At 36.9% G+C, this 27,994-nt stretch overlaps 1 protein-coding gene across 1 annotated transcript in view; it reads left to right on the plus strand.

The window, feature by feature from the left end:
* LOC306757276 (metabotropic glutamate receptor 4-like) overlaps window positions 1-27,994 on the plus strand; it is a gene marked incomplete at its 5' end in the record, with an annotated part of 171,412 nt that overhangs the window by 66,630 nt on the left and 76,788 nt on the right. Inside the window, one exon of the mRNA XM_079242280.1 lies at window positions 11,975-12,191. Coding sequence (XP_079098406.1) covers window positions 11,975-12,191 — 217 coding nt within the window. The remainder of the gene's footprint in view (window positions 1-11,974; window positions 12,192-27,994) is intronic.

Below are 27,994 nucleotides of genomic sequence, written 5' to 3' on the forward strand. Positions count from 1 at the left end.
CTTATTCTAGTATACCACAGTTGGGAGATATGTTAAGAACTGTAATCTTGATGCTATTTTCTATATTAATCAGTCTTGATGACAATGTAGTTTGTTAATGCTGCTTTCAAAAGTGAATAATCAAGGGTGGGCTATAAAAGCAGCGTAGTCAAGCTGGACAAATTCATTGATATGATGACTGCAAGGATGGAAAGATGTGGGTTCTTGTTTGATTTTTTTTATTTTTATTTTTATTTATTCTTATTGTTTACTTTTAACCTATATTAGGGACCAGACCCTTCCTGTAGCCTCTGCAATTTTGTTGTATTGTAATCCAAAAAGGTAAAAAAGGAAATTAAAAACAAGGTTAAAGGTAAACTTTCATCTTCAGCAGCTTGGCTTGTTCCAAAATTCATAATATACAAGATGTTACAGTACTTTAAACTTTTTTTTCATGTTTTCATCTATACTATTCATCAATAGGCATTAATATCTGATAGTAAGCCACGGCAGGATCAGCATGTGGCAACTCCATGCGTTTCACTCTCAGTCTGGTCATGGAGTATAAGTGATCTTCTTTTAAAATGACTGCAGCTTAAAGCTGGATGCTGCGTGAGGACCAAGCTTTCTGTGTGATCTTTAGGATGAAGAGGGCCTGCCAAGCACTTGCTGTTCCTCACTGAAAAGAGTTAACAAAACACGCTTTCACATGAATCACCAGAAGTCTTCAATAACACGAAAAAGTTGCTAGACTTGTCAACAGTCCCTTTTTCTCTAAATAAAGTTGCCAAAGAGGTCTGAAAACTGGCTAATGCGTCCAAGTTGCTGGATTATCAGCCAATCTCTGACATGTTCTTCGGAGTGATCAGTGATCAGGAAACCATGTTGAGACTTAACTAGTGATTAAGACAATTGATTTTTTAACACAGTAATTTTTTGTAATTAATAAATATATTTCTGTTGCCACCTTAAACTCTTTAAAGGCCCTCTGTTGCTTAAGTAGGCAAAACATTATTATTATGGGGGTTAATTGCCTTTGTCCAACTTAGACTAAACGCATTTTACAACTCATTAAGAAATCTGTGTTTTCAAGATGTCAAATGAAAAAAGAAATTTTCTATTAAACTCCTTGAAATTGTCATAAAAACCTTTAACGTTTGAAACATCGTGGATAAATAAAGTTTGCAATATTATGCAGGGAACATTTTCTCTTGGTATTCTTGGCATTTTTTGATACAGTCTCAGGTCAGACAAATTGCTCTGCTCAGTAAAAATGAAGGTCATTTGGCTCATCAATTCCAGGCAAAATCAAATTGTTGACAGCGTGTACAGCTAATCTGAGCATGCAAGCACAAGTACTGCACAAAAATCAATATCTGGGAAGTCTACAAAAAACACACAGTCAAGTCCAACCGTGTGCACAGAAACACCTACACATCTTCAGTGTGAAAGCTGCATTTCGGACGTTCAAGCAGGCTGTGTAATACTGATTACATTTATCAAGTCAGACATTTTTTATCATCATTCTTATATAAAATCACAAAACAATATCCTTCTCTGTTGCAGCCTTGACTTAGCTTTGTTATTAAAAAAATGTTTGAGTAAAAAAAAAAAAAAACTATAGTGATTTTTGATTGAAAATATTTCTCTCAGACATTTAACCCAACAGAGCCTTGCATGACATATTTGATGCATGCACTTTATGGGACAATTTGCATAATTTTATGTTAAAAAAAAAAAAGAAAAGGTTTTGACATATCAAATGGTAATAAATGGCAAATACACCCCCCCTCCCCATCGTTTTTTTTTTTTTTTTCATTTTTTTGACAAACATAAACCAAACATTTTTAAAATGTGACTTTATTTTCAACATTTTCATAAGCTTTGTATCTTCATGAGGCTATTGCATCAGCATCAGGTCAGATCACAAGAGAGCTAAAGTAAACCGTGAAGAAACTGGTTCTCCAGAGTGATCTGCATGATTGAAGGTGGCTGATGTCAGTCTCTGTGGAAGACAAAGGCTGATGAGCGATGCGTTACTGGCTTTTACTTTTCCTCTCACTGCTGCCGAGTGTCCAAAATATTAAAGGTCAAATTGGACAGATTGATGTATTATGAAAAGGTCCAAAGCATGCTAAGAGTTTTTATTATCAGTCTCTTAGGGCTAAACATTTGACAGCAGAAAGTATGGCCCCACTTCACAGCTAAATGAAATTTGCCAATATTAGTCCAACTCAACATTTAGCATTCAAACTCAAAAAAGGCCATTCCAGTTAGAGCCTACTTTATATATATATATATATATATATATATATAAGTCCACAACGACAGTAATTCCTTTCTAACACACTAGCTTGATATTTAATATTGCACTGGTCTGAATCATAGCCAGATATCTCAATTGTGTTCAGTGTTACATTGTTGTTCATTCACACAGTCGTGAGAATCTGTTTTGTTATATCATTATGCAGAAATTCGTTTTCTATTCAGGCTCAGCTATTTACTGCTCCACTTACTCTGACAGTAACAAAGTGAAACTTTAATCTCCCCTCAGTGTCAACAACAGCTGATGGCAATTAGGGAGAAAGCCTGGATATTAAAGTGGTGCATCGACTCTGAGTGTAACCTCGTCTCTCAATGAAAAAAATTCTCTGACTTCTGGTTGCAGCTAGGGCTTTTGGTGGCCACAATTTAAAAAATACTGATTGTCAACAATATTTAGTTTCAAAACGCGAGCTCTGCTGCATCTGTCTCTGATCACTCAGGATCTCAACCAGTAGTCTGCTCACCACCAGGGGGCGGATTCTTTGGATTAAACAGCTAATCGAGGTGGAAAAAAATACAGACATTTTTACAAAATGTGGTATTAAAATACACAAATCCTGCTGTGTGCACAACCTGCACTGCTGCGGACAAAGTTGCTTGTTAAATATGAAATAAGCAGCTTCATTGCACAAAAAGTAGACATCGCTGCTCACATCGATCCCTACCGGCTTCAGACAAAACTTCTCGTGGAGGATGTAACAAGTTTTAGACTGATGAGATCAAGTCATGTTGAGAATTGAAAATACAGCTGCATCAAAACACTGAATAATAAATATGAGATCCCTTTGTGTAATTATTTTTCCAAAGGGGCGTTGCCTACACTGTATGAAAAACGTCAAGGGAACACAGAAGGCGTGCTCTATATACACATATTTGTGTATGTGTAATATATATAGAAATTATATATATATATAGATATACGTTTTTCTTTGTGTTTTTTTTTCTGTTCCCTCTCTATATACTGTATACATATTTAAATATGTTTGTGTATGTACGTGTGTAGAGTTGCCAGGTAGGTTGTTTATAAGTAGTGCATTAAAATTACAGGTATTTCCAGACACAATGAATGATCATGATTAACAATCATGATTACAATATTGATCAAAATAATCGTAATTATTATTTTTGTCATAATCGTGCAGCCCTTGTTGCAGTGTTTTCCCTGCTCTGAATTTCTTCCCTGGTTGAACACTGACTCAAGGAGCTTTGTGAAAGGAATAATTGTGCTTATGCCTTGGTTTGTGAAAATGTTTTTACTGCATGAAATCTAAACATATTAGATGCTGTTTTCATTGCAGATCTAGACGCTTAGAAAGTGGCCATTACGTAGGTTAACAACATTAATTAGATGTTGCAATTTCAGTAAATTTAACCTGCATGAAGACGGAGCTGAAGCAGAAAACTGCACGTATTAGCTCTGCACGAATAAAGGGAACACACTGCCTTTTTACCAATTGATACTTGGTATAATTCTGCCTTTACAGAGCAGCAGCCGACGCACAAAGCCCCTGCTGTGTGAGAGTGGAGAGCTTTTTGCACTGCAAGCTTTGCTTTTTGTGACTCAGTGCGAAACAATACTACAGCATGCTGTTAATGGAGTGCCAAATAAGACTCCCAAACTCTTTTATTATCAACACCTTCAGTTCTCTCAATACAGCAGTGGGGCAGGTTAAAATATTTTCCCATGTTTTCAAAACTACTTTTTATGTTAAATTGTTCAAGTGAGTCTAGAAAGGTGAGGTGAGACCACTTGTATGTTTTCATGGCTAAAAGTGCATTGAGGTGGAGGGGGTCTGAGAAGAATATCACACAATATGAAAAAGGCAGAAGATATGTTTTTTTCCCCCTTTTGTATGAAGACAGCTGATGTGTTCTGCAGTATTCATTCTTTTAGCTTTTTGTCTCAATCATTTACTTTAAATGTTTTGAATGAACTTGATTTATTTGGAAACACTGGTCTCCACTGACTGCGATGGACTGTCGAGCTGTCCAGGGTGTACCTTGCCTTTCCCCAAAGACTGCTGGGATAGGCTTCGTTTTCCCTGCAATCCTTAATCGGACTAAGCGGTTAGGATAGTGACTAAATGAATGAATGGTCTCCACTAAACAATATGAGCTGAACTAAATTTACTGACTTTATTTTGCAATCAGCTGTAGAGACCAAAACGGTGAATTGTACCTCAGATATGTTTCTCTGGCCATGTAACTGACATGTTTTATTTGTCCTGTTAACCAAACTCACTTTTCCAAAATGGAAAACGATGGCTATTTAAATAAAAATGAATAAATAAATCTTTCATCCTTTATGTGTAATTCATAGGCTTTAACTATTTTGAGGCAAACGTTTCTGTAATGAGCAACAAGGTCTTTATCTTGCATTTTTTTCAAATGTTTCTACAAAACTGGTCTTTGATCAGTTAGTGATTCATTCATTCATTCATTCAATTCACAAACTGCTTAGTCCGATTAAAGCTTGCAGGGAAGCTGGAGCCTATCCCAGCAACCATTGGGCGAAAGTCATCAGTCCATCATCAGGCTTATTTCCAGTACCTATTTCAATACTATTGAATACACATGTTCATTTAGTTCAATCTGCACATCAAACATGAACATTTTTTTTATCTGCTTTAATCTTGAATCTGTTCATCTTGAATCAGAAAACAGAATAGTAGAAATGTCGTGTAAAGATTCTAGTAATGTTATTTATATTCAACTATTAAAAGTAAGTGCAGTAACCTTATGCTGATTCTTCCAGTCTGTTACCTGAAACTGGTAGCACTGGTAAAGACAGTACACGGCTCACTGCTAAGAGATCATGGCTACTTTTTCTTGTTGCAGCAAAATATTAAACAGGTGAAACTGTAGTTTTCTGTTTACAGCTGTAGTGTTGGGCTAACACCAGACCATTTATAAAATCTTTAGTTCTAGCATTTTAAAGAAGGTTTTGTTTCATTGCATAAAGTCAAGACATCATTGACATGAATTCCAAAAGGTTAATTTTCTCAACTAAATGGCAAGTCTGTTTTTTTTTCCTGAATTTCTAGATTTGTAATGAATAGTGCTGTCATTCTGGCTGTAGTTAATCTCTGTCATCTTTTTGTAGAAACTCAGACTCACCTGTGTTGTGTTATTTTTAATTATCACATCATGTACATTTGTTTCTTTTTTTACTTATTTCTAATTAAATTTACTGGCTTCTTTTGTTGCTACAAAATGTGGTCAATGTGCATGGTAAGTTACTGGTTGCTTGTGTGATTTGAGATTAAAACTCAGAGGATGACACCAGAGTCTGACCGGTCATTGCAGTATGCCTTTGATGGACTGATGCCGCAAAAAGAATCAAAGATCAATCAAATAAATGCTTCACATTTGCTTCAAATTTGGTTTCTATTGTACAGTCTGACTAGTATTAGATGTTCAACCCATTCTTTTCCCATATGCAGAATTTAGTTGCCCCAGACAATTGCTAATGCAGAGACCCATGAAATAATGTTAGAGATTTCAACAATTCCCGGTGCTTCCACAAAGGTTTCATTGATCTAGTCCAGAGCTTAAGCATGGTTCAGAATGAGCAAGATGAAAGATGAAAACAGAGCTAGTTTTTCAGATAAAAAAGAAACAAATGAAAAAGAAGAAAATATAAATACATAAATGAATAAATAAAAAACATTGTACAAAACAAAGTGCCTTTTGAATTTGTAATTTTACTTTTTGATCATTAAATTCTCAGTTAATAAATTGTATTATGTAATTCATTGAATAATCAATTGTGTAATTGTGGCTGTAAAATATGTAAGATTTATTAAATCAGGTGAAAGACAGTGGCTTTCTGATGACTTATATTTCTTCTATCATGTGGCCACATCATAAATAATGAACTCATGCTGTACTGAAAGTAAGCAGTAGTGAAATGAAATTTGGAAAGTAGGAAAGATAAACCACTCTTGTCCATCCTTGTTTTCCATATGCAGCTTGATTGAAGCAGATGCTCTGCATTTGGCCGCACTGCAGGTTGCAAGGATCTGTCAGGTGTCTGAATTACAGATGCAAATATAGTCAGCTGTTTTGCATGCCAGCACCATTTGCACAGGAATATACTGCATCTATAGCTTGATCATCCACATTATCATCATTAAGTTTCTCCTGATCGCAACAGGATGCACAACAAAGCCAACAGTTTGGATAAAAAAGGGGACGACAGAGTCACAAAAAGGTCTTTAAAGATCCTGCTCATTTGTTTTGCATTGTGGTAGACACGTAAGTCTAGGAGACATCTATCTATCTATCTATCTATCTATCTATCTATCTATCTATCTATCTATCTATCTATCTATCTATCTATCTATCTATCTATCTGTCTATCTGTCTGTCTGTCTGTCTGTCTGTCTGTCTGTCTATCTGTTTATCTATCTGTTTATCTATCTACTTGATTCCAACATAATTTTGAGAAGATTCAGTTCAGACTAATGAACAAAACTGTTCTTTCTCTGTCTCTGCATCTCCAAGCAAATTAAGGCAATAGATTGTACTGTTATGCATTATTTGTTTTATAATTAATTGTAGGATAGTGACATAACACTCAATGACAAGTGCAGGCGGGTGCTGTAGGAAGAGTTTCCTTTAACAGTCACAACACCATGTGTCACTGGGATGTAGATCACACTGAGACGTATTAAGTCCTGCCACATTGATCACTCTTTACTGCATATACAAACTCCAATGCTAAATGGAAACAGCTGAACGTCTAGTTAACAAGTGTTATTCATGAATTCTTCCAGGAAAGAAGGGAAATTAAAAACTTGTCACTTTCACAGTTACTGATAGATTGCCAGGCTGACATGGTGTGAATGAAGTCTGCTATTTTTGCCCCCACACTGTATCTTACAATAGTCACAACAATTAAACAGTTTTGCACTCTGCCGAGTTCTCAGCAGAGCACATGTTGGGTGTCGTAGCTGAGAAAGCTGCTTGCCAGGAAGGAGTGATGGAGGCTTATTGCTCACTTTTTAATGGTGTGTATATATATATATATATATATATATATATATATATATATATATATATATATATATATATATATATATATATATATATATATATGTATATATGTATATATGTATATACATATATACATTGTTGTTCATTCACACAGTTGTGAGAATCTGTTTATATAATATATATATATATATATATATATATATATATATATATATATATATATATATATATATATATATATATATATATATATATATATATAAATATAAAAACCTCTCAAGGTTATATAATCATTATTTGATTTTTTTTTCTTTTTTTTTTTTTTATTTCATTAAGTGATTTTCTTACTGTAATCCTACAGTTTTCAAACTGAAGTGAAGGTAAAGGCCTCTAACCTGTCCTGATAAATACATTTAAAGCATGCTGTTGTCACTTGCCGTTGATTCCACGTCATTCTTTTTTTCCAAGCTTGCAAACTTATCATCCACCTCTGGAAGTATTGACAGCTGTCTTGATTATTTTCCACTAGTGAATAATCTCTTTTAGTGCAGCAGGATGTTTGATTTTTGTCCCCATAATGCTTTGCAGGTTCATGGGCAGCCACAATTTCTTCTCTCACTCTATTAATTACTATGGAAGCAGTAAGGCTGTAATTATTGCTTCTGCATTTGTTTTGTTTGTGACAACGAAGACATGTGATGTGCAATATGCTGTTTATCTGAGGTTATATTTACCTCATTTAAAAACCTGGTAAGAATGACATTTTATTTTATTTATTCATTTATTCATTTATTTTTACATCTTTTAACTAAAGAAAAATGAATTAATGGAATCTTTAGCTTCTTTATTTTAGCAGGATGGCTGTAAAATGTAAATGTTTTACCCAATTTTCTATTTTCCAGAGAAAATAGTAAAACGTGTTGGATTTGAGAATCTCACCTCATCTGCGAGAGTTTTCCAGTTTATAGGTGTTGGAATGATGTGAATATTTAATAGGTTTTGACTGTGTTACAGTATTTCTCTTTCTAACACCTCCAAACCATCTGGTGCTTGACTTCATGACCATTTATAGTAGGCTACAGCAAACTGACACGTTTGTCAGTCCTTGTACATGTTTATTTGTTTATTTGTTTCTACTTTAATCTGTATTCCCTTTTTGTACGTCACCTGTGGCCAGTTATTGGTAAAAAAAAAAAAAACTGACCTTCCAGTTAAATTTGTTCCAGTTGTAAACTTTATCAAATTTGATAAACTTTTACCAAAATAGCTCGAGAGGTGTCCACCGTGATTGGAGGATGTAGTCTTTCAAAACAGATGTGTCATTTTGAGACTTGCCTGTGTGTATGGATGAATCAGTGCATGTGTGTATCCCAGCCTACAGATTTATTTGTCTGTGATAATGAAATGCTGCATGTGGCAACAGCACAGGAAAACAGGGCTGTTTTCATTAGGATCATGTCTCACAGAGCTCACCTTCTCCTCATTTTGTTCAGAGACAAAAACATGACAACAGATCCTCATCAAAAAGGCACACTGTGTATCATTACCAGGAAACACTGCTGCCGCTGTGTTTTGCTCACCGACTGCCATGGGGATGAAAAATTTCATTTTCTCGAAAGCAGTTTACCTAATACAAAAACTGATATTGTGAAATCCCTGAAAACACTCCAGCGTTGAGAAACACAGAAAGAACCCTGAGAAAATTCTCTGCTAGAATTATGGTCACTCAAAACAAGCTTCGTGCTTTAGCTGACCTATTTATTTTTCTATTTAAGTGTCTTATGTAATGTTTTTTTCCTTTCTTCAGAGCACGCATCAGTAAAATCTTTGCAGCAGTGGGAGCAACAGAAAACTGCCACAAAATATTATCTTGCAAGTAAAAACCTTTGTAACCAAAGCTTCCCAAGTGTGAAAAATAATGTAAAACAGATTTTTATAAAAGAAGCTCCAGCTGAATAGGCACATTCTGTTGAACAGAAAACCCAAATTCCTTAGTCACTGAGGTCTGTTTATGTTGAGCAAATGACCTCTGTTCAGATGTGTGACATGCTCATCATCTCAGCTTGTGAACCAGACAGCCTGCTGCAGCGTAAGGCGCTCGCGATGCTGGGTATTATAAAAAGCTCAGCAGGGGGCTCGCCGGATCACTGGCTCTGTTTTTGAGTTTCAAAAGGAAGGCACTTTGTTGGATCAAACATCTCTGTGAAAGTGTTTATTATTTCCACGTCTCTCACATCTCTTTTGCCTTGTCAGTGATTAAAAAAGACGATGATCTTGTTTTGAAGCTCAAGAAGAGCAATTACAACTCATTGCCCAGCTAATGTTGAAGGATCAAGCCAGAAGTTACGTTGCCTCAGCGGAACGAGACCTAAACTTTTTCAGGCGCACTTTCAAAATAAAGTCAGATACAATGTTAAGACTAACTTTTCCATTGTGTGTAAGTCCTCTTCATGTCAATGAAATGTGTCACTGATGAGTCGGCTTGTGGACAAACAGGATCTCATAGTGTCAGGTACCTGGACATTAGTGGACATTAGTGATAGAAACTGTAGATCCAGTCAGTTGTGTCGTGGGAGTTTTATCAGTTGGGCCCACTTCTGAGAGTTTGGAGACAAAGTCAACAACCCGTACCTTTACTGGTGTGTTTTTACCCCTTGCTAAGCAGTGGTATGGGGGCTATGGCAGTCTTCATAGGGGAGGCTGTATCTGTATCTGTAAAAATTATGATGTAGGTGGGAAACTTTCTGCTGAGATTCTCCTTCCAGGCCTCATAAAAACTCTGGATAATGAGTGAGTGACACAAATAATAAAGGCACTTTCAAATATTCAGGAGCATGCGCATCTGCTGCATATGTGACAGTGTGTGTCTGTGCTGGTTTAAGTTTGTCCTGTCTGCTGACTTGTGGCTATACACACTTGCAGTACTTGCCAACAGAATCCAGAGCCTCATCTGGTATTTTCAACATGTTGTGCATGAAAAAGAATCCACATTGCTAAAACACGTCTGAAATGCATGCTTCCTCCTGCGTGCTCCAGACAGTCAGTTCCCTGCACCTTCCTGCTCAGATTTCCAGCTGGGAGAGCGCATCTCAAGTATAAAATACTCCTACTTTTATATGCTTGTGTAAATAACAACTGCAGAGGGGGCAAAAGCAGGCAACCTTTCAAAACAGGCAGCTGAAGTTACATCCACGTATACTTTACACAAGGAGGAAGAACAACTACTGCAGGGTCATAGCAACATTTACCCTGCTTAGTTGCTTCTCAGATTGGTTTATGAGCTTTTGTAGGAAGGTACAGTAGTTTATGTATTCTTTTCTTTGATTGGTTATTGTTTTAAAGTTGTTTTAAATATTTTTAAAAGCTTTTTCAGTAAAATACTTATCACTTAAGCTTTACTTAATTTTGTGTGACATCCAAACAGGACAGATATTATAGTGTTGATGATGGAGACAACATAGTGTTACATCATCACTGCAATGAAACATCAGGCACTGTAGGCAGCTCTGAAATAACAATCAGAAAACGATAACTCAGGCAAGTGCAAAGCGCTGGTCGAAAGGAAATCCTGAGCACTCAGTCATCTAAGCTTTGTAATTATAGGATTGCATTTGTGCGCATAGAGCAGGTGTGTCCATGAAGACAACTATCTTCCTACAGATACTGTTCTGTTTTTCTGATGCACACTTGTGGTTATGACACAAGTCTTAAAAACCAACTCAAAGTGATGACTGTCTTCAAAATGAACCAGAAATAAAAAGTGTTCTGTTTAACTAAAGCTTAGAAACATCTGGAGCAGCTTCATGTCTTCACAGTTCTCTCTTAAAATTGAATCAAATTATTCTCAAACTTATTGAGAGGTGCTTTTAGTCGTTGCTGACACCAGGAAATGTCCTGCACATTATTCCACATCTATACGCTGGCTGATTGTATTATTCCACTGTGTTCTAAAGGGCTTAGGGGCATGTACATATGGATATAGGTGGGTATGTATGTGTGTGTACGTATATGCATTTCTTTCTTTCTCTTGTTTTCTCTTGTTTTCTGTTCTCTTTCTGTCCCTCTTCTATCCTTTCCGGTCTAGTCCAGCAGCATAAAATCTGTAATACGAACAATTATCCAAAACAAATAGAAAAATAAAATGAGAATGTAGAGAATCGAGGGGAACATTACATCTATAAAGCTCCTCCTGGCAAAGTAAATTTGCTCAGCCGAACACAGCATCCAGAACATCATTCTGCTTGCTTAAATGTTGGACAATAAATAAATAAATAAATAAATAAAGGGCTTAGGGGCAAGAATATATTTTTGATCAACTACAGGTCTGCCTAAATGCACAGTCACATTGTCTTGTCTGTTTAATGTTTTACACACACACACACACACACACATATATATATATATATATATATATATATATATATATATATATATATATATATATATATATATATATATATATGCTACGCACTGCTTAAATCCCACTCTATTTGTGCAGTCTTGTTCATGAAGATGAATTTTATGTTTGATAAAAAATACTTTCCCTTGTTGCTGAATGGTACTTCACAAAATAAACTTGCCCTGCCTTGTGTACATATTCATCACTCCTTTCCCACAGCCTAACTAAAAGCAATTTATAAAGTAACCAAAATATGTTTGTGTTTGTGTGCAGATACCCCAGGTGAGCTACGCCTCCACGGCTCCTGAGCTCAGTGACAACACCCGCTATGACTTCTTCTCCCGCGTGGTGCCTCCAGACACGTATCAAGCCCAGGCCATGGTGGACATTGTTAAGGCTATGCGCTGGAACTATGTATCCACAGTGGCCTCGGAGGGGAACTACGGAGAGAGCGGCGTCGATGCGTTCATTCAGAAGTCTCGGGAGGATGGTGAGCCAACTTCTGGAGCACACATCATTTCTTTCCAGAAAGACATAAGATAGTTAATGCTAAAAGCGAAATACTAATAGGATATATGCTGAATGGCACTTAAAGTAAGTAACATTTTTGACAAGAGACATATGTTACAAACAACATAAGTCTGCAAACATGCAAATCCCATCATAAGCAGAAATGTGACCCTAAAATCATTGAGATTTCTGAAAAAAGTACATAAAAGATTGACTTGTTCCAAATACCAAGAGACAAAGACCATTAGAAGAACTTAAGACTGCCTCCATCACAGTCAGGTAGTTACCCAATACAAGTTAATGTCTAAACATGCTTTTTATCTGTTACATGTGCGTCAAGAAAAGTTAAGAGGTATGGCTGAAAAATGTCGCTTCAGTGATGTGCATTTGTTTTGTTCTTGTGGTTTTCACTGCTACGACTGGATTCAATCAGCTGCAATCACAAATGGACAAGCTGAACTTTTTCTTTGCTGTGGTTTTAAGGAGAATATTGGGAACAGATGGTGCCAAACTGTGACAAAAGGGCCATTTTGAAAACCTTCCCTGAACTCTCTGTACTAAAACCTTCCTAATTCAGTTCTGATGGGTTTTGCAGAGATAATGTTTATATATTTTACTACAATTTGACAAAGAAAGCTATAGCTGTATTATTCTAAAGCAACATTCACAACCACCCTGAAAAGAGTTTTATTCGTCATTATTGTTGTTTTATTTTTAGGTGAACCTGTAACTGTTTTCATTTGCACCGTGCATCTTCACTTATTTTTCTCTTGTAACAACTAATACTGATATTTACACGTCTTAGTAGATTTGGCGTTCTCTTTACTATGATTCCAAGTTTTCCAAAAGATTAAAATACACCTCGTGGTTGCAAAGATTTATTTATACTATTATGGTAATAAACACATTTAAATGTATGATTTGTACAAATTAGATTATAGAGCAGTGTATCATTTTTAGGATAATATTATGTAAAATGAAAATAAATTCTTGAAACAAACCTTTGAAAACAAAAAGAACAGATCTTGACTTAAAGCTCTGCAGCAGGGATACTCTAACCTCTTCCTTGAGGACCGGTGTCCTGCAGGTTTTCCAAGAATCCTCACTGCAACACACCTGATTCAAATCAATGAGAATTCAGCAGACATGTGCAGAGCCTGTCTGAGTCTGGGTCAGGTGTGATCCAGCAGGGACACTTGGAGAACCTGCAGCACACCAGTCCTCCAGGAACAAGACTGAGAAGCCTGGATGGTAACTGGATATTTTTATTTTTTTGTTTTGTTTTTTACAGTTAATATTTGACCAAAATGAAATTACAGTACATTAATATGATGAATAACAGGAACTACCTCTACTTTGAACACTTCTGTCACAGCTGGCTGCAGACAAAAACTAATGTTATGAGTCTTGCTATGAGGACACCTTTTTTGATGTAAATCAAGTTGCTCTAGAAGTTGTGTAGTTTAAAAAAGGTATTACCAGAACCTTATTTTTATTTGCGCTAGATAAGGATGCAGGAGATTGAATCTGAAATATGTAGGAGTATTTGCAGATGGGCTGCTCTGTTTTGTAGATGTGATACTTGCAGCCAGCCTCTTGCAGAACCCAACTCTGTACTCTAAAGTCACATATAGATCTTTTCTGTGCATTCATAAACCGAAATGCCAAACCAAATTGTGTATTTTATATCATACCATGAGAAGTGTTCACTCCAATGATGCGCTGCTATAGATGGCAGCGTGCCATGTGTTTTGAGGAGTAACTCCTGCAAAATGCTACAAAATTCATTGTCCTAAAGAGTGCCTTTTGTTGCATCTAATTCCTGGAGTCAACTTCTAAGAAATGGTACAGACAAATACCAAAAAGACAGCGGAGAAAAAGGCAGGTGTTGACATCATTACAGCTGAAAAAGTCAAAGACAGAGGTCAGTGTTTTGTCACTGACCTGTATGACCATACCCCATTAGAAGCCTATTTTTAAAATGAACAGGTGGACATACCTTACTGCACTGCTGCAGGAAATCTTAATGTTCATCTTAATTTGACTCATATTAGATAATAGAAAAACCATACAATGTGTACAGAGATGCTAACAGGCAATTAGTCTAAAACAGTTCCTTTATCTCTTTATAACAGATACTTGTGCAGCATCAGCATCCATACTGGGCATCATTTACATTTCCCTTATTGTCTCTGCTCCTATTTATTAGATTTCTTTACTCTATGCTGTGGCCACTAAACTAGCACGGATGTTATAAAACCTTTTGTACTGCACAAGAAAAACATTTTCAGAATCAAGCTTTTTATTTATTTTTATTTGATCTGTCCATAATAATCAAGACATTATTCAGTTATTATAAGATTTGTTACTTGTGCCTTCAGTTTATGCTGTTGGTACCAGACATTGTGGGCAGGCTGTAACACATAAATGTGTATTCTGTTTAGTCTTCCACATATCTCCACATGAGCCGTGGTTCTTAGAAATATGAATGGTGTTCACTATTCCAGGCTACCATAATGACTGTCTATTCAGTAAACATTCACAGTCTTTCTGTTACAAATAAAATTTATCTTTGAATCTTTATTGTACTTCAGCAGCAGATTATACAACAACAAAAACACATCTGTGTTAAGTCAGAAAGAATGTTAGAAAGTAATGGAGTGAAAGTATTGGTCCACAATAAAGCTATTAAATAAATGAAGTTGAGTGTTCAGTAGTTTTCTGTGGAGATGTTAAAGGACAAGCAGTTCAAATGAGGTGTAGATGTTTTTCTTTTTTTCATTTTTTTCATTCAAAAAACAGTATTTACTTCATTCAATTATTAGGAGAAATAGTGTCATCATATTGTCTTATCATAAAAGTAAAACTATCTGGAGTTTTAACATTAGCAGCTGAATGTTAATGATTAAAATGTTCAACTTGCAATTTATAATCTGCAGTTGAGTGACACAAGAAGCGGTATTGGAAATAAAACTCCATTTCCTCATGAAAATCATACAGACTGTATTGTAGGTGAATTTTGGACTATCTTCTCCCCTGGTTGTTTCCCTCCCCATGCCCCCCTACTCCTCCGCCACCCGACATCATACATACAGCATATAGGGCACGGTGGGGCGGGTGAAGTCGGTGGTCCCGGAAACCCTAAGGGGCATTTTCCGATGGACCCCGGTGACCACCTGCCCCACTAAATTTTAATTGCAACATAGACACCAATATACATTTAGGGTTTCGAGGGGACAGGCGCCTTGGCCATGGGGGGTGGACAGGAGCTACAGCGGTGGCCCTTGCCCATCCCCTCCCATTGTGGTCTTTCTCCCCTCGATTTTACTCACAACTTAGACACTATTACATTTACACAAGCAACACACACACTTAACACACACACACAGACACTCACATAAACAAGGGAATGCTGAGGAGGGTGGGTCTGGCAGCAGCTGGTCCCACCCCCCCACGGCCACCCCTTTTTTTACTTGCACTACAACCACGACCCACCCATGCACACACTACAGAGGCGGGCGATTGGGGGGGGCAGGGGTCTTCCTATGCCCCCTCTTCGTGGGGAGCACTCGGGGTACGGGGGGCGGGCCTGGTGCTGGTCTGGGGGTTGGGGACGGGGTGCTGCGGGGGGCCCTCTGTCCTGGGCGATGCCTGGGCCACATGAGGGGGCCGGCAGGGTCTCTGGTTGGCTGCATAAGTGTGTGTGGGTGTGGGTGTGTGAATGTGGAGAGTTCAGGTCTGGGGCCTGCAGTCCTCCGGCTCCGGCTGTCGCTGGGGGGGGATTGGGAGGATTGAATGGGAGGAGGTGTGTGGGAGGGAGGGAGGGGGGTGTGTGGAATGGGAGGGGGGAGTGTGTGTGTGTGTGTGGGGGGGCAGTTGGGCTTGGGAGAGAGAGGGATGGGGAGGGTGCTGGTGAGGGGGAATAGGAAGCAGCGGGAGGGTTGTGGGGAGGGGTTGTTGGGGGGATGGTCTACGGACATGTCCTTGTCCTTGGGGATCCCGCCCCTGGTATCGTGGTGGCGCCGGCCCGCTATGGTTTTGCTCTGTTCGGGCGGGGCCCGCTGGGTCTTGGCCGGGGCTCTGCCGGGGGGTACGGGTGGTCCTGGGGCCTGTGGGCTGCCGGCTCTCTGTGCGGCCCGCGCTTCGGCACCCGGCGCCCGCCGGGTCTTTTGTCTTGTTGTATTTTTTCAGTACTTTATATTGTTTTGCAAATACTGTAACTTTAGCAGCTTAGACACGCCTTTCTTTTCTGTCTCTCTGTTTCCTCCTTTCATTTCCTCTTTTTTTTCCTCTTTCCCTGCCAGGTCCAGCTCGGCCATATCAAGACTGACGATGATTGCAAAATGATAAAAGGAAAAAAATAAAAAATAAAACAAAATAAAATAATGATCATAATAATAAAAATATTCAGATTATCAAGGGCAGCTATATACTTGAGATGTCTCCCTAGACAGAGCAAATCTGTCTGGCAAAAATATGGCACGCAGATTGCTGTTCTGTATGCTGAGATGCTGGACAGGACAGGTTAAAAAAAAAAAAAAAAAAAAGATTTTGGACTATCTTCCTTCTGATTTAAGTACCTTGGCAAGGCAAGTATTTTGGGGGTTTCCAAGATACCTGATTATTAGTTGAGTAAGTGCAGGTGTAATTAGACAAAAGGGACTTTAAGATGCTCCGATGAAGTCTCTGGGTTGCACTGTGCTCGGGCAGAATGAAACTGTCTTTGCTGTTGTTGCTCATAAATTCTGCCTGTCACTTTCTGCACATTTAATCAATTGGGGAACAGTTCAGCTGAGGGATGGAAAAAAAAAGAAATAAAATGTCTGAGTGAGCAGTTGCAGGGATTTTATCAGATTCATGCTTTTTGTTCATGTAAACGTTTAGATATCACAAGTGGTCAATTCTTGTATGTTGTTTTGAATATTTATGCAGCCACAAAACACCCATATAATCTTTTTTCAGCTATTTTTGTCTTGATGGTTATTTTTGATGTAGCTGTCCAGATCAATGCATATAAAGTGTTTGTTTGGCAAACCACTCAGCCTGACAAACCTAAAAAAAGTTTTTTTTAGGGATTATTTGGTTCTTTGTTTGTTTTGTGTTTTGTTTTTGAAATACTTGCTGATATGAGGAAGGTAGAAATATAAGTCTGTGGAGAGAAATTTTACAACTAAATTTCTTTCTTTTTTTTTTTTTTTGGAGCAGGAAAACCTTCTTAGTTTTGGACGGGCACTACAACAGGTTAACTTGTTGAGAATGTATCACATCCACACAGAAAAGCCACTTTTCAAACCTTCCCCCACCCAAGTCTCAAACCAGCAGCTATGCTGTGAGGCTGTGGTGCTTACCAGCACACCACCATGCAGCTGTATGTAAAACATATATAGATATGAAAGTCATAGTGTAAGTTATGGAACTTGCTATGGCTGCCAACCTGTGATGCCATAATATGAACTGGGTTGGGTAATTTATTTGCCATTGAAACTTATTTCCTGTTTTACAGCTTGTCTTACACACTTTAAAAACTCTGGCACCTAAGTGGTTATTATCTGAAATATAATAAAAATAATACAAATACAATACAACCAGAGGGCAAGTGTCACCAGGGGACATTGCAATATAAAGCTGTTTATCATCAGCACGGCCAGGGAAGATTATGTCATGTCTCTTTATGACTTATGACTAAAAACGGAGCCTTGGGGAACACTGTACATCAGCTCGTATCTCCTGAAAGCTGATTCATCAATGCTAATAAAAAATTTCTGTCTGTGAGATAAGACTTGAACCTGATTACAAAACACTGTTTTAGACAACCTGAGATGCAATATTTTTTTACTGTGTTTTACCTTTACAAAATATCAGTAAAACACATGTGCAGAATGCCTGCCTAGCTAGTTAGATACAACATAATCATCAGGTGTCTGTTCATGCTCCTAAACATAAAGAGTTTAACAACTGTTTTGTATAAAAGAAAGGTAATACATATAAATATAATATATACATATACATGTACATACAATTGTGCACATATGTATTCATACCCTTTTATTAAAGAAAAGGCTGAATTTACAACAGTCACTCAAATAACTGGAGACTTAAAAAAGGAACAATAACAAAAAATTTGCAAAAATATAATTTAGTAATTTGAGACACTGTTTTTTCCATTTAATTGAGTTGAAGAAAGAAAAACAAACAAACAACCAAATGTGTCCTGGACAAATTAGAGCACTTTTCTGTTGAACAGTGGGACAAAATACCTGTCAACAGGTGCAGAAGTCTGACTGAGAGGAACAGAAAACACTTGACTGTAGCAGAAACATTAAATGATTGTTCAAAAAAAAATATTAGTTTATGAGTGATGTAATATCTAATTAATTATCTTTTTTGTTAGCTTTTTTTTTTTTTTTTTTTTTTTTTATATATATTCCTATTGAACCAGAATTAGAAAATAATGTAATGATTTTCATAAAATTTTTATTTATTATTATTTTAGTCAATTTCAGCTTATTTTTTTTCCTTCTTTAATGAAAGGCTATGAATAAATATGAGCACAACTGTACATACATACATACATACTTGTATATATATATATAAAAAAAACAATCTAATACCCCAGATTGAGACCCCATCAAACCTCCATATACACAGCATACAAGTCACGCTTAATCCCACAACACACATATATGTCAAATTATTTCTGAGGAGGCAACCCCCACTAACTGTAACATTAAAGCTAAGACACTAGAAAAATAGAAAATGTTAAGAATGAAACAAATTAGAAGAATCATTCATTTTCTGAACCGCTTAATCCAATTCAGGGTAGCGGGGAAGCTGGAGCCTATCCCAGCTGGCTTTGGGCAACAGGCAGGGTACACCCTGGACAGCTCGCCAGTCCATCGCAGGGCCACACACAGAGAGACGAACAACCACTCACGCTCACACTCATTCCTAGGGGCAATTTAGAGTAACCAATTAACCTAACATGCATGTCTTTGGATGGTGGGAGGAAGCCGGAGTACCCGGAGAGAACCCACGCATACACGGGGAGAACATGCAAACTCCAAATTAGAAGAATAAAAACATCAAATATAAAAAATAAAGATATAAAACAAAAAAACTGTAAAAAGACCATAAACACTAAAAACATAAAATGTTGGGATTTTCTGCTCTTTAGTGTCTGTCTATATGAAAGTCCAGGGAAGAAATTATGGCTTCGACTCCAGGATGTACAAACAATTAACCGTATTAAGCTAAGGCAAACCCACTTTCTTGTTTAGCCCAAATAAATGATCAAAAATTGAAAATAGTTAGTCAGAAATTGTAACAAGGACATAATAAACTACGCGAGGTACTTATCAGTTATGGCTCTGATCTGCAGTCAGTCTTGTAACACGTAGCAGAATTTATGCTCATTGTTGGTGTAAGGGTTTATTTTTGATTGGACAAATATTGATATAAGGAGCTGTCACTTTTACCTTTTACCTTTACATTCATTCGTTCATTCATTTTCTTAACTGCTTAGTCCAATTGTGGGTCGCTTGAGATCTGGAGCCGATCCCAGCAATCATTGTGGAAGAGGCAGGGTATACTGGAGAGGACGCCAGTCCATCACAGAGCCAATTGTAACATGTGAAAGGTTGAAAGTGTAGCTCAAAAAAAAAAAAAAACCCTGATCAAATTTAAATCCTAATAACTACAAATGAAATGAACAAAATAAACCTCGTCAATCTACATTCTTTGTTGCTGAAATGGCAGTTGTTTTTTTTAAATATTATTATATCCTGCTTAGCAGTCACCCTTCACACATCATGTGACTTCGTTTTTATGTATACATACAAAAATAACCAGGTTTAAAAAAATGTTATGACCATGACGTTCATAGCTCAGAAAATTCATTATGGTTTGGTTTTTGTGCTCCCAATAAAATTTAAAGAAGAGGATTTTTCTGGTTGTGATTTTAATTTTTTTTTTTTTCACAATTTTTTTTGACAGATTAAAAGAAACAACTCCTGTGACTATGTGAGGATCTTCTCTTTCAAAATACACAACATTCTACAAATGTAGAGTAAATAAAAAAGTAAATAATACATAAGCATCTGCACTTGGTGCACTCTTACTCTACCACATGCCATTGGCTTGAAGTGAGTATACCAAGATAATAACCCAAAGGAGACAAATTATCTGACTCAGCCCCCACAGTAAGAAACCTGGCAGCAAAGGAGCCACCTGCTTGGAGGAGAACCAGCACTCGCTTCCCTTTTCTCCCCCAAGAACACTAACAAATATACCTGAGCAAAGTGTAAGTAGGAAGCAGATGATGAAAGATAAATATTAATTCCAGCAGATTTTTTTTTTTTTTTTTCATCTTTACTTCTGTATTTCTCTTCTCTAAAAGAGGAAAACAGGACCTCGAGTTGTGATTAGGTTGCCTTCAGTGTTCCTCCTGTTGGAGTATTTTGAGGCGAGCATGTATCTCCCATGTATTGGTGCAGGATGTAACTGACTCCCCTCCTCTCTGCCTAAAGGGATAGTTGTGAGAACGGATGCAGAAACCACGGATTAAGAAGAGATCACTTCAGGAATCCTTAGATGTATTGCATGCTATCCTCCTTCAGATGTTATTCCAGAGAACATTTTGATAACAGCAGAATACATTTAAACAACTAAAATATAGGTTTTATACACGATATTGGCTAAAAAAGAAAATAATAAAAATAAACTTTTCTTTATTCTTGATTGTTCAGTATCACATATATGTAGATTGCACCAGGCTTTCTAAAAGTTCTTTTATTCATGACAATAAAAAGTTGTTAATTGCTCACACATTTTTGATCCAGACCCATCAGATCAATTTAAGCAAATATGTATTATATTGTAACCCCTTATAACTTACTTCTAACTAAGCATAAAAAATATCTGTAATTGATCACAAATGTGGTCCTGATATGCTATTACATTAATTTAGTGAATAAAGTTTGTCATAATCCAGGCTCTGCCACTGTTGCAACTTTGCAGCAATAGTATATAAAAAATGCTAATTCATCACAATCTAATATCTAATATCAAATCACAATATTCAACTAAAATATGAAAATATCAATGCATTTCTGCATCAATCAGAAATTTAAATATAAAATAATCTGTCCTCCTAATAAAACTAGTCTGAGCCAAATTTGATATATTCAACTTTAAAATTTTCACATAATCCAACATAAAAATAAAAGAAGAGATTTATATTAATATAGATTAAAGTAGAATGTAGTCTCTTATTCAGATTATCAATCTAAATGTATTTAGAATACAGTTACAATAACTGCAGTGGTGCAATGTGACTTCATCATCTTCTTCTTGTTCCTTCATTCTCTTTAAAAATCTAAATCAAATTCATGGTAAAAATCTGACACTGATAAATTAGGTAACAGCCATGGGAGATTTCTCAGTTGTGTGTTATGGGTTGTGGGACCGTTCCCATGATGACACAGAATCATTTTGTGTCTACCCCAAGAAAGGGATGCTTCAGTGAAGAAGCCAGAGAAGCAAGGAGAAAAGCTAAAACATGCCAAACTAATATTTTCAGGATAATAATGTCATTGGCTGATATTGACATTAAAATGTAATATCAGAGTATAAATATAAGAGATGCCATGTATAATTTTCCAGATATTTTTAGTTTTTTTTTTTTTTTGGGACAACTCGCTGCAAAAATAATGGTATCGACTGATGTTGGTATCGGACATGAAGAGTTGGACAAAACTAGTATATTGGACATTGGTAAAAAAGCTAATGTCAAACTTCCTATTTATAAGTGAACAATCCTCGTCAGGGCTCCAAATCTTAGCATTAGACCCAGTATGGCTTTATCCTGACAGAGAACTGAACAAAAGGCAACCAACATCTGAAGACAAGCTTGCAATGTCCTTTAAGAAGCCTTAGGGTTTGTCCACACACTCCTCAAGCCAGTTCATGTGTGAAAATGGTGGCGACAGCTAAGAGACCGGCTTGACCATCTCCTCTAAGGTGCATACTACAAGGCTGGTGGTGGGGTGGCGCTATGACAATTAAAGAGTAACTCTCCAAAGCAAATGAAGGCTCACTATATGTTACAGGAAGTTAGTATAATATTTATGTAACATCTGACACACACTGTTCTTCGTACGTGCTTGCTCCCGCTGTCGATGGTACAGTGGCACCAAAAAGCTGTAAACACGCCAGAATTTACTGGACTTGCACCGCGACAAAGTTGGTCTCCAAAGCCATTGTTGTTGTGTTTGGTGTGTGTTGGTCAAATTTATCCCTTGGTTGTGCAGTTACACTGTCCTGATGGTAGAGATTTCAAACCTATCCATTTTGGCACCTGCTTTCACACATAATTGGTTTCATGATGGCTATTTCCTGGTTACCTGTGGATAAAAAGGCAGATTACTAAAATACTTTAGCGGTTTTACTGCAGTTCAGCGCTATGTGGATGATAACCCCTGAGGATGGGAGAACCATTCCTGAAGACTACTTAAATAAATTACAAGAAAGATTGCTAGGAGCGTTTAGGTTATGTTAAAAAGCTAAGATAGTTAAATCTAGTGAGACCACATTTTAACTTTCAAAGTCATTCGAATTATTCATACTTTCTTTTGCTAAATACACTATTTTTGCATTTATGTTTGCATGTTTCCACCTATCGTTGGCACTGTATGTTCAGTTAGGAAATACATTGAGGCAAAAGGAAGTATGATGAGACTACGTGCCGCCATGGTAATTTCTTATGTCGCCAAGTAATTTATTAGGCGCATTCAAAGAAAGATATGATGGACTAATGCTGACATTCAATGTTTATTTCTCTAAATTCATGGAATCTAATTTGCAACATAAACAGAATGTGAGACGAAAAGTTCTCAACATTCACCAGGAGTTTACTGTATGGTCTGTTGCCACTTCAGTGTTTATGTATATATTTTTTGTCCAACTTTTAGGGCATTAGCACTGGACTCTAACCCAAAGCAGCATGACAACTCTGGGCAAAAGAAGCCCGTCTTTGACTGCAGACAGCCCTTCTTTGCAGAGATGTTGATTAGTATGGAGCATGCCCCAATAGTCGTCATTAATCAAGTTAATGAAACACAATGTCGATAAGGACCCTAACAAGATTCCCTTGCAAACCAATGGCCTGCCTGACATCAACATGAGAAAGCTTGCTAATGGAGTAACTGCCACCCCTGTGTGACGAGGAGGATTACAAGCATTAGCCACAGAGTCAAGATGAAAAAGCGCATGTGGGGAATGTAAAATGAGAAAGAAGAAAAGAGAACCACAAATAACCCTCTATTGCTTCAGGGTGATTTATTTGTAGATTCAGAGAACAGACAACATTAGACTGGGTTGATGTTGTTTTTGGTAACTGAAAAGGAAATATGAACTCCAAGGAGGGAGGGAAAGCATAACTGGCTTTTGTTAATCACTCCTTACTAAATAGATCTTTTAAGTTAATCAGAGGCTGTTTTATTTTATAAAGTGTAATGAAATTCTTTCAAGTTAGATGAAAACACCTAAATACCAACTATTTCATAGCATAAGATAAGATATATTTGCATAAGATAAAATAAGATAAGATGAGATGAGATGAGATGAGATCAGATCAGATCAGATCAGATCAGATCAGATCAGATCAGATCAGATCAGTTTACTGTCAATGTTTAAGGGTACACAACACAATTTATGTAGAAGCATAATCAAATAAGGTGTTAAACATAAATGTGAAAAGATGAAATACACACAAAAACTCAAAATGCCTTTTTGGGAATTATAAAAAGTGAGTAAATAATAATAATAATAATAATAATAAAAAGTATAAAAAATACATAAAAAGTCACTTTTAGCATTCAGTGACATTTAACTCTTCCATGGGGTAAATATGACACAAAGGGAAATTTTCCACCCTTAATTGACAGAGATTTCAAACTTTGATGGTCCATGGACAAAACCTTTTCTTGAGTCTGTTTGTCCCTGATTTCAGGCTGAGGCTGCACTTCCTTTAGCCTGATGGAAAGCAGGAGAACACATTGTGGTCTGGGTAGAAGCTGTCCTTTATGATTTCCCAACTCTGGAAATACACAGTGAGCTGGAGATTTTGTCCAGAGAGGATACAGGAAAGCCAATGATCCTCTCCAGTGATTTTCCATACGATCCTGAAATACTCTATATAATACAATGATGTGTAGAGGTATGCGCTTCACTTTACCAGGCTCTCAGTATGCAGGCTTGGCTTGTGCTCTGATTTTTAATTAAACTTTATGACATAAAGAAACACAACATTTTACATCTATCTTTTACAGGCAGCTATGCAAGTCACAATGTGAGCTCATGGAAAACATTGCAGGCTGTGTGATTAAATTAGAGAAAAGCATGGCTCCACCCAGAGCAACAGGGAGACTTTTGAACATCTGTATACTAAATGGCCACAGTCACCCTGGGAAGAGATCACAGCACACTCAGCAATGTTCCTTTTCCTTTCCATATGGCCTTTTAATTTGTAGTTCGCACCCCTGCGTGGTCTGTCAGCCAGTTATGGCCTTATTTATTGCGTGACACCACATGAATGACCCCTGAGTGCCTCAGATATGTCCTGCTGCAATTGCTTTAAACACTTACTTGTCATTGCTTAATTGGGCAAAGCTAATGGTTGAATAATCATCACTCATCTGCAGCTCTTCTCTTTGCAGCTGTTCTCTCTCTGTCAGTAACACTGTGGTTATATATCAAATGCAGAGTCAATGTAGAAGCTTATTTCCTGAAGGAAGTGTTGCTACTTGAACTGAGATGATAAACAATGCTCAATAAAAATGTTGACCAATCCCAGCATTTCACATCACACCATTCTGCTCTCATGGCAACAGTGAGCTAAATCCAAAACATGACTGTACTTTTTTATGTTAATGTGAATGAATAAATATTCAAATAGAGAAGATAATTGGAAAAAGTATGTGCACAGCAAATAAAAACTGCAGCAAAAAAAAAAAAAAAAAAAAAAGCAGGGGTGAAGGAGGTTATGTGGGATGCTGCGGTTTATTTTAGCCCGATGTTCTCAGGGGAAGCTGCACAAATTGGCCACAAAAAAGAGGTTTACAAGAATTGGCACAGATAAGGTTAGTGGCTGCTAAGCTAATACAGTATATGAATAATTACATGGGGAGGAAGGATAAGCCAGTAAAATGCAGGAAAATTATAAATGAGAACTATGTAGCGAACTTTATTCGGGTCTGTACGATCTCAATGCTGTGGGAATTTTGGAAACACTAATTAAAAGTATAAACGGGGTGCAAGGGTATAAATCTTTGTTTTACCCAACTGCTAGATAGGAGAGGATTTCAATATGATGGCATAAGAGAATAATGTAAATTGGACTGCTCAAGCAACTAATCTGGATTACAATTTTGCAACAAATCCATACAGCTCCTCTCCATTATAACGTATCAATATCACTTTTGTCAGAGGGATGAGATTTTCTCAGCTTCCACTAAGCACTTTCTAAATTGCTTCATATATTATCATCATTAGAATAGGCTTACATATTGTATTATTCAGTATTATAAATGTTTAATGAAGGCTTGCAAGACAGCTTTCTATCTTGAAGTAGAATAATAATCTGGCTGTTGATATGTCTAGGCTATTTTATATTACTAGAATGAATTCAGACATGGATTTAATAAGAACAGGATACAGATTCAGCTGCAAGGACATTTAAAGAAATCATGATTTTTGCTTGAGCTTCTAGTGCATAACAGCATAACATGACTTGATAAAACATATCATGATGTATGTAACAAAAAATAAGTCAAGAGGCAAAAGCTATGTGTAGTGGTTTCATCCTCTTTAAAGCCCAGGTCTTTTAAACGGGAGCTGGGAGCTTGAGAGTTCTGCAAAGTATCTGAAGCCCCATTTCTACTGAGTATGATATAGTCCTGTCAGAAAGTATCCTGCCTGGTCAGGTGAGTCTTTCCTTCACATATTGAATTGTTGCAAGGTAAACACGGTTTCGTCTGAATGCCTTCTGCTTCATCATACTTGAGCAACAATGACAATGAACATGACACAGCAAGAACAATGAAGGGCATCCAGTGTTTAAAGCACATTATCGGCAACAATAACGATGGCTGTTTGTAATTCCAGAGGAGACCAGTCCTTCTTTCATTGGAAGAAGGGATGTTTTCTTTTCTTGCTTTGGAAACTGTAAATGAACTGTTCTTAGGACTGTGCTCTTCTTGACATACATCTGTGATGGTCCTCCTGGGAAGTTCTGGAGCCAGGATAGTTCACCAGTTGATTAATTTGGATCTGGAAGTCCCACTTTTCCTTGTTTCGCCATTCTCCATCAGCTGTGGTGACATATCTCATCTTGACCCTGTGACTTCCAGCACAAGCTCAGTGCAGATGTTCCTAAAAACTGATTATAGTGCTCCACTTCATAATTTTTATTTATTTATTTTTTTACATATACTTTATTAATAATATAGTATATATACATAATTGTTTTTCACAAGTTTTTCACAAGGACATCTTTTTTTTTTTAGAAAAAAGTAAACAATAAATAAATAAATATGGATACACAAATTTTAAATAATGAAAATGAACTCAAAGAATGTAAAATCTCTTCTGCTGGTACGCAGCCAGTTGGTAAATGTTCTAATGTCCAATCTGGTCTTTTCATTTATAATAACATTAAGGTTTAATCCAACAACTTATAAAAGACAATGCTTGCTATAACACACATTGTTAGCTCTGGTAAATAAGCAGGAAGCACCTGATTTGTGCAATGTCTTACTTTGATCAGATTTTCCTTCACAACTGTTGTTAACTGTCTAGAGCACACCACCAAGTCTCACTCTCATCTGCTATTGCTTTTTCCTGACGAAACATTTTTTTCTTTCAAGAAAGTTCCTTAATTAGCAGGTAGAGGACTGTGTTTAGTCATCTTGTCTAACTTGGATCTTCCTCATGACACAGTCTGAAAAACAGATGCTTTAGATAAACCCACAGACTCCTGCTACTTCAGTGTTTGTAGTGTGTTTCCTTTTAATCTCATGTATCACCCTGTGGGCTGTCCCTTGGGAAAGAAAGGTGGTTTAATTATAATCTGAACACAGACAGGTGTATTTTCATTAAAAATTGAATGTGTACTATGTAGCTCTTTGTAAAAGCAGGTTTACGGTGGTAAGCGGCTTTTCAGGAAGTTTATCTGATTGAGATATTTTAATAAGGATGTACTTCCATGTTGGTAGTCTAGTCCATGCTAAAATAATCAGTCATGTTGTCTGTTAGTTTATATAAAATAAGTTTGTTCTTTTTTAAAAATTGTATGCCAATTACTGTTTACTCTTCTGAATGAGCAGTCGGTGTTTTCACAGACCCTTCGCCCATTCAGATGCACTTTATTTATTTTTTTTCAGAGGCTTGGTCCTGGCAAAGCAGTTCCAGCGCCCAGCTGCAGTTAGAACAGGACATGTTCATCATTGCTCCGAAGACTGGAATCTCACTAAGCTGCCACCAGTCGATGCCTTGGCTTACAAGCAATGTCTAATAATGTAGATTATAGAAAAAAGCAGAAGTTAACATGACTGAAATATGTTGTAGATACTTGTTTAAGAACAAAACCAGATTCAATATAACTAAGATTAAAAAAGAAAAAAAAAAATATGTGTATACATACACACATATACATACATACATACATACATACATACATACATACATACACACACACACACACGCACACATATATATATATATATATAT

The sequence above is a fragment of the Telmatherina bonti genome (genome assembly GCF_933228915.1).
Source record: "Telmatherina bonti genome assembly, chromosome: 6".
NCBI classification, from domain to species: Eukaryota; Metazoa; Chordata; class Actinopteri; order Atheriniformes; family Telmatherinidae; genus Telmatherina; species Telmatherina bonti.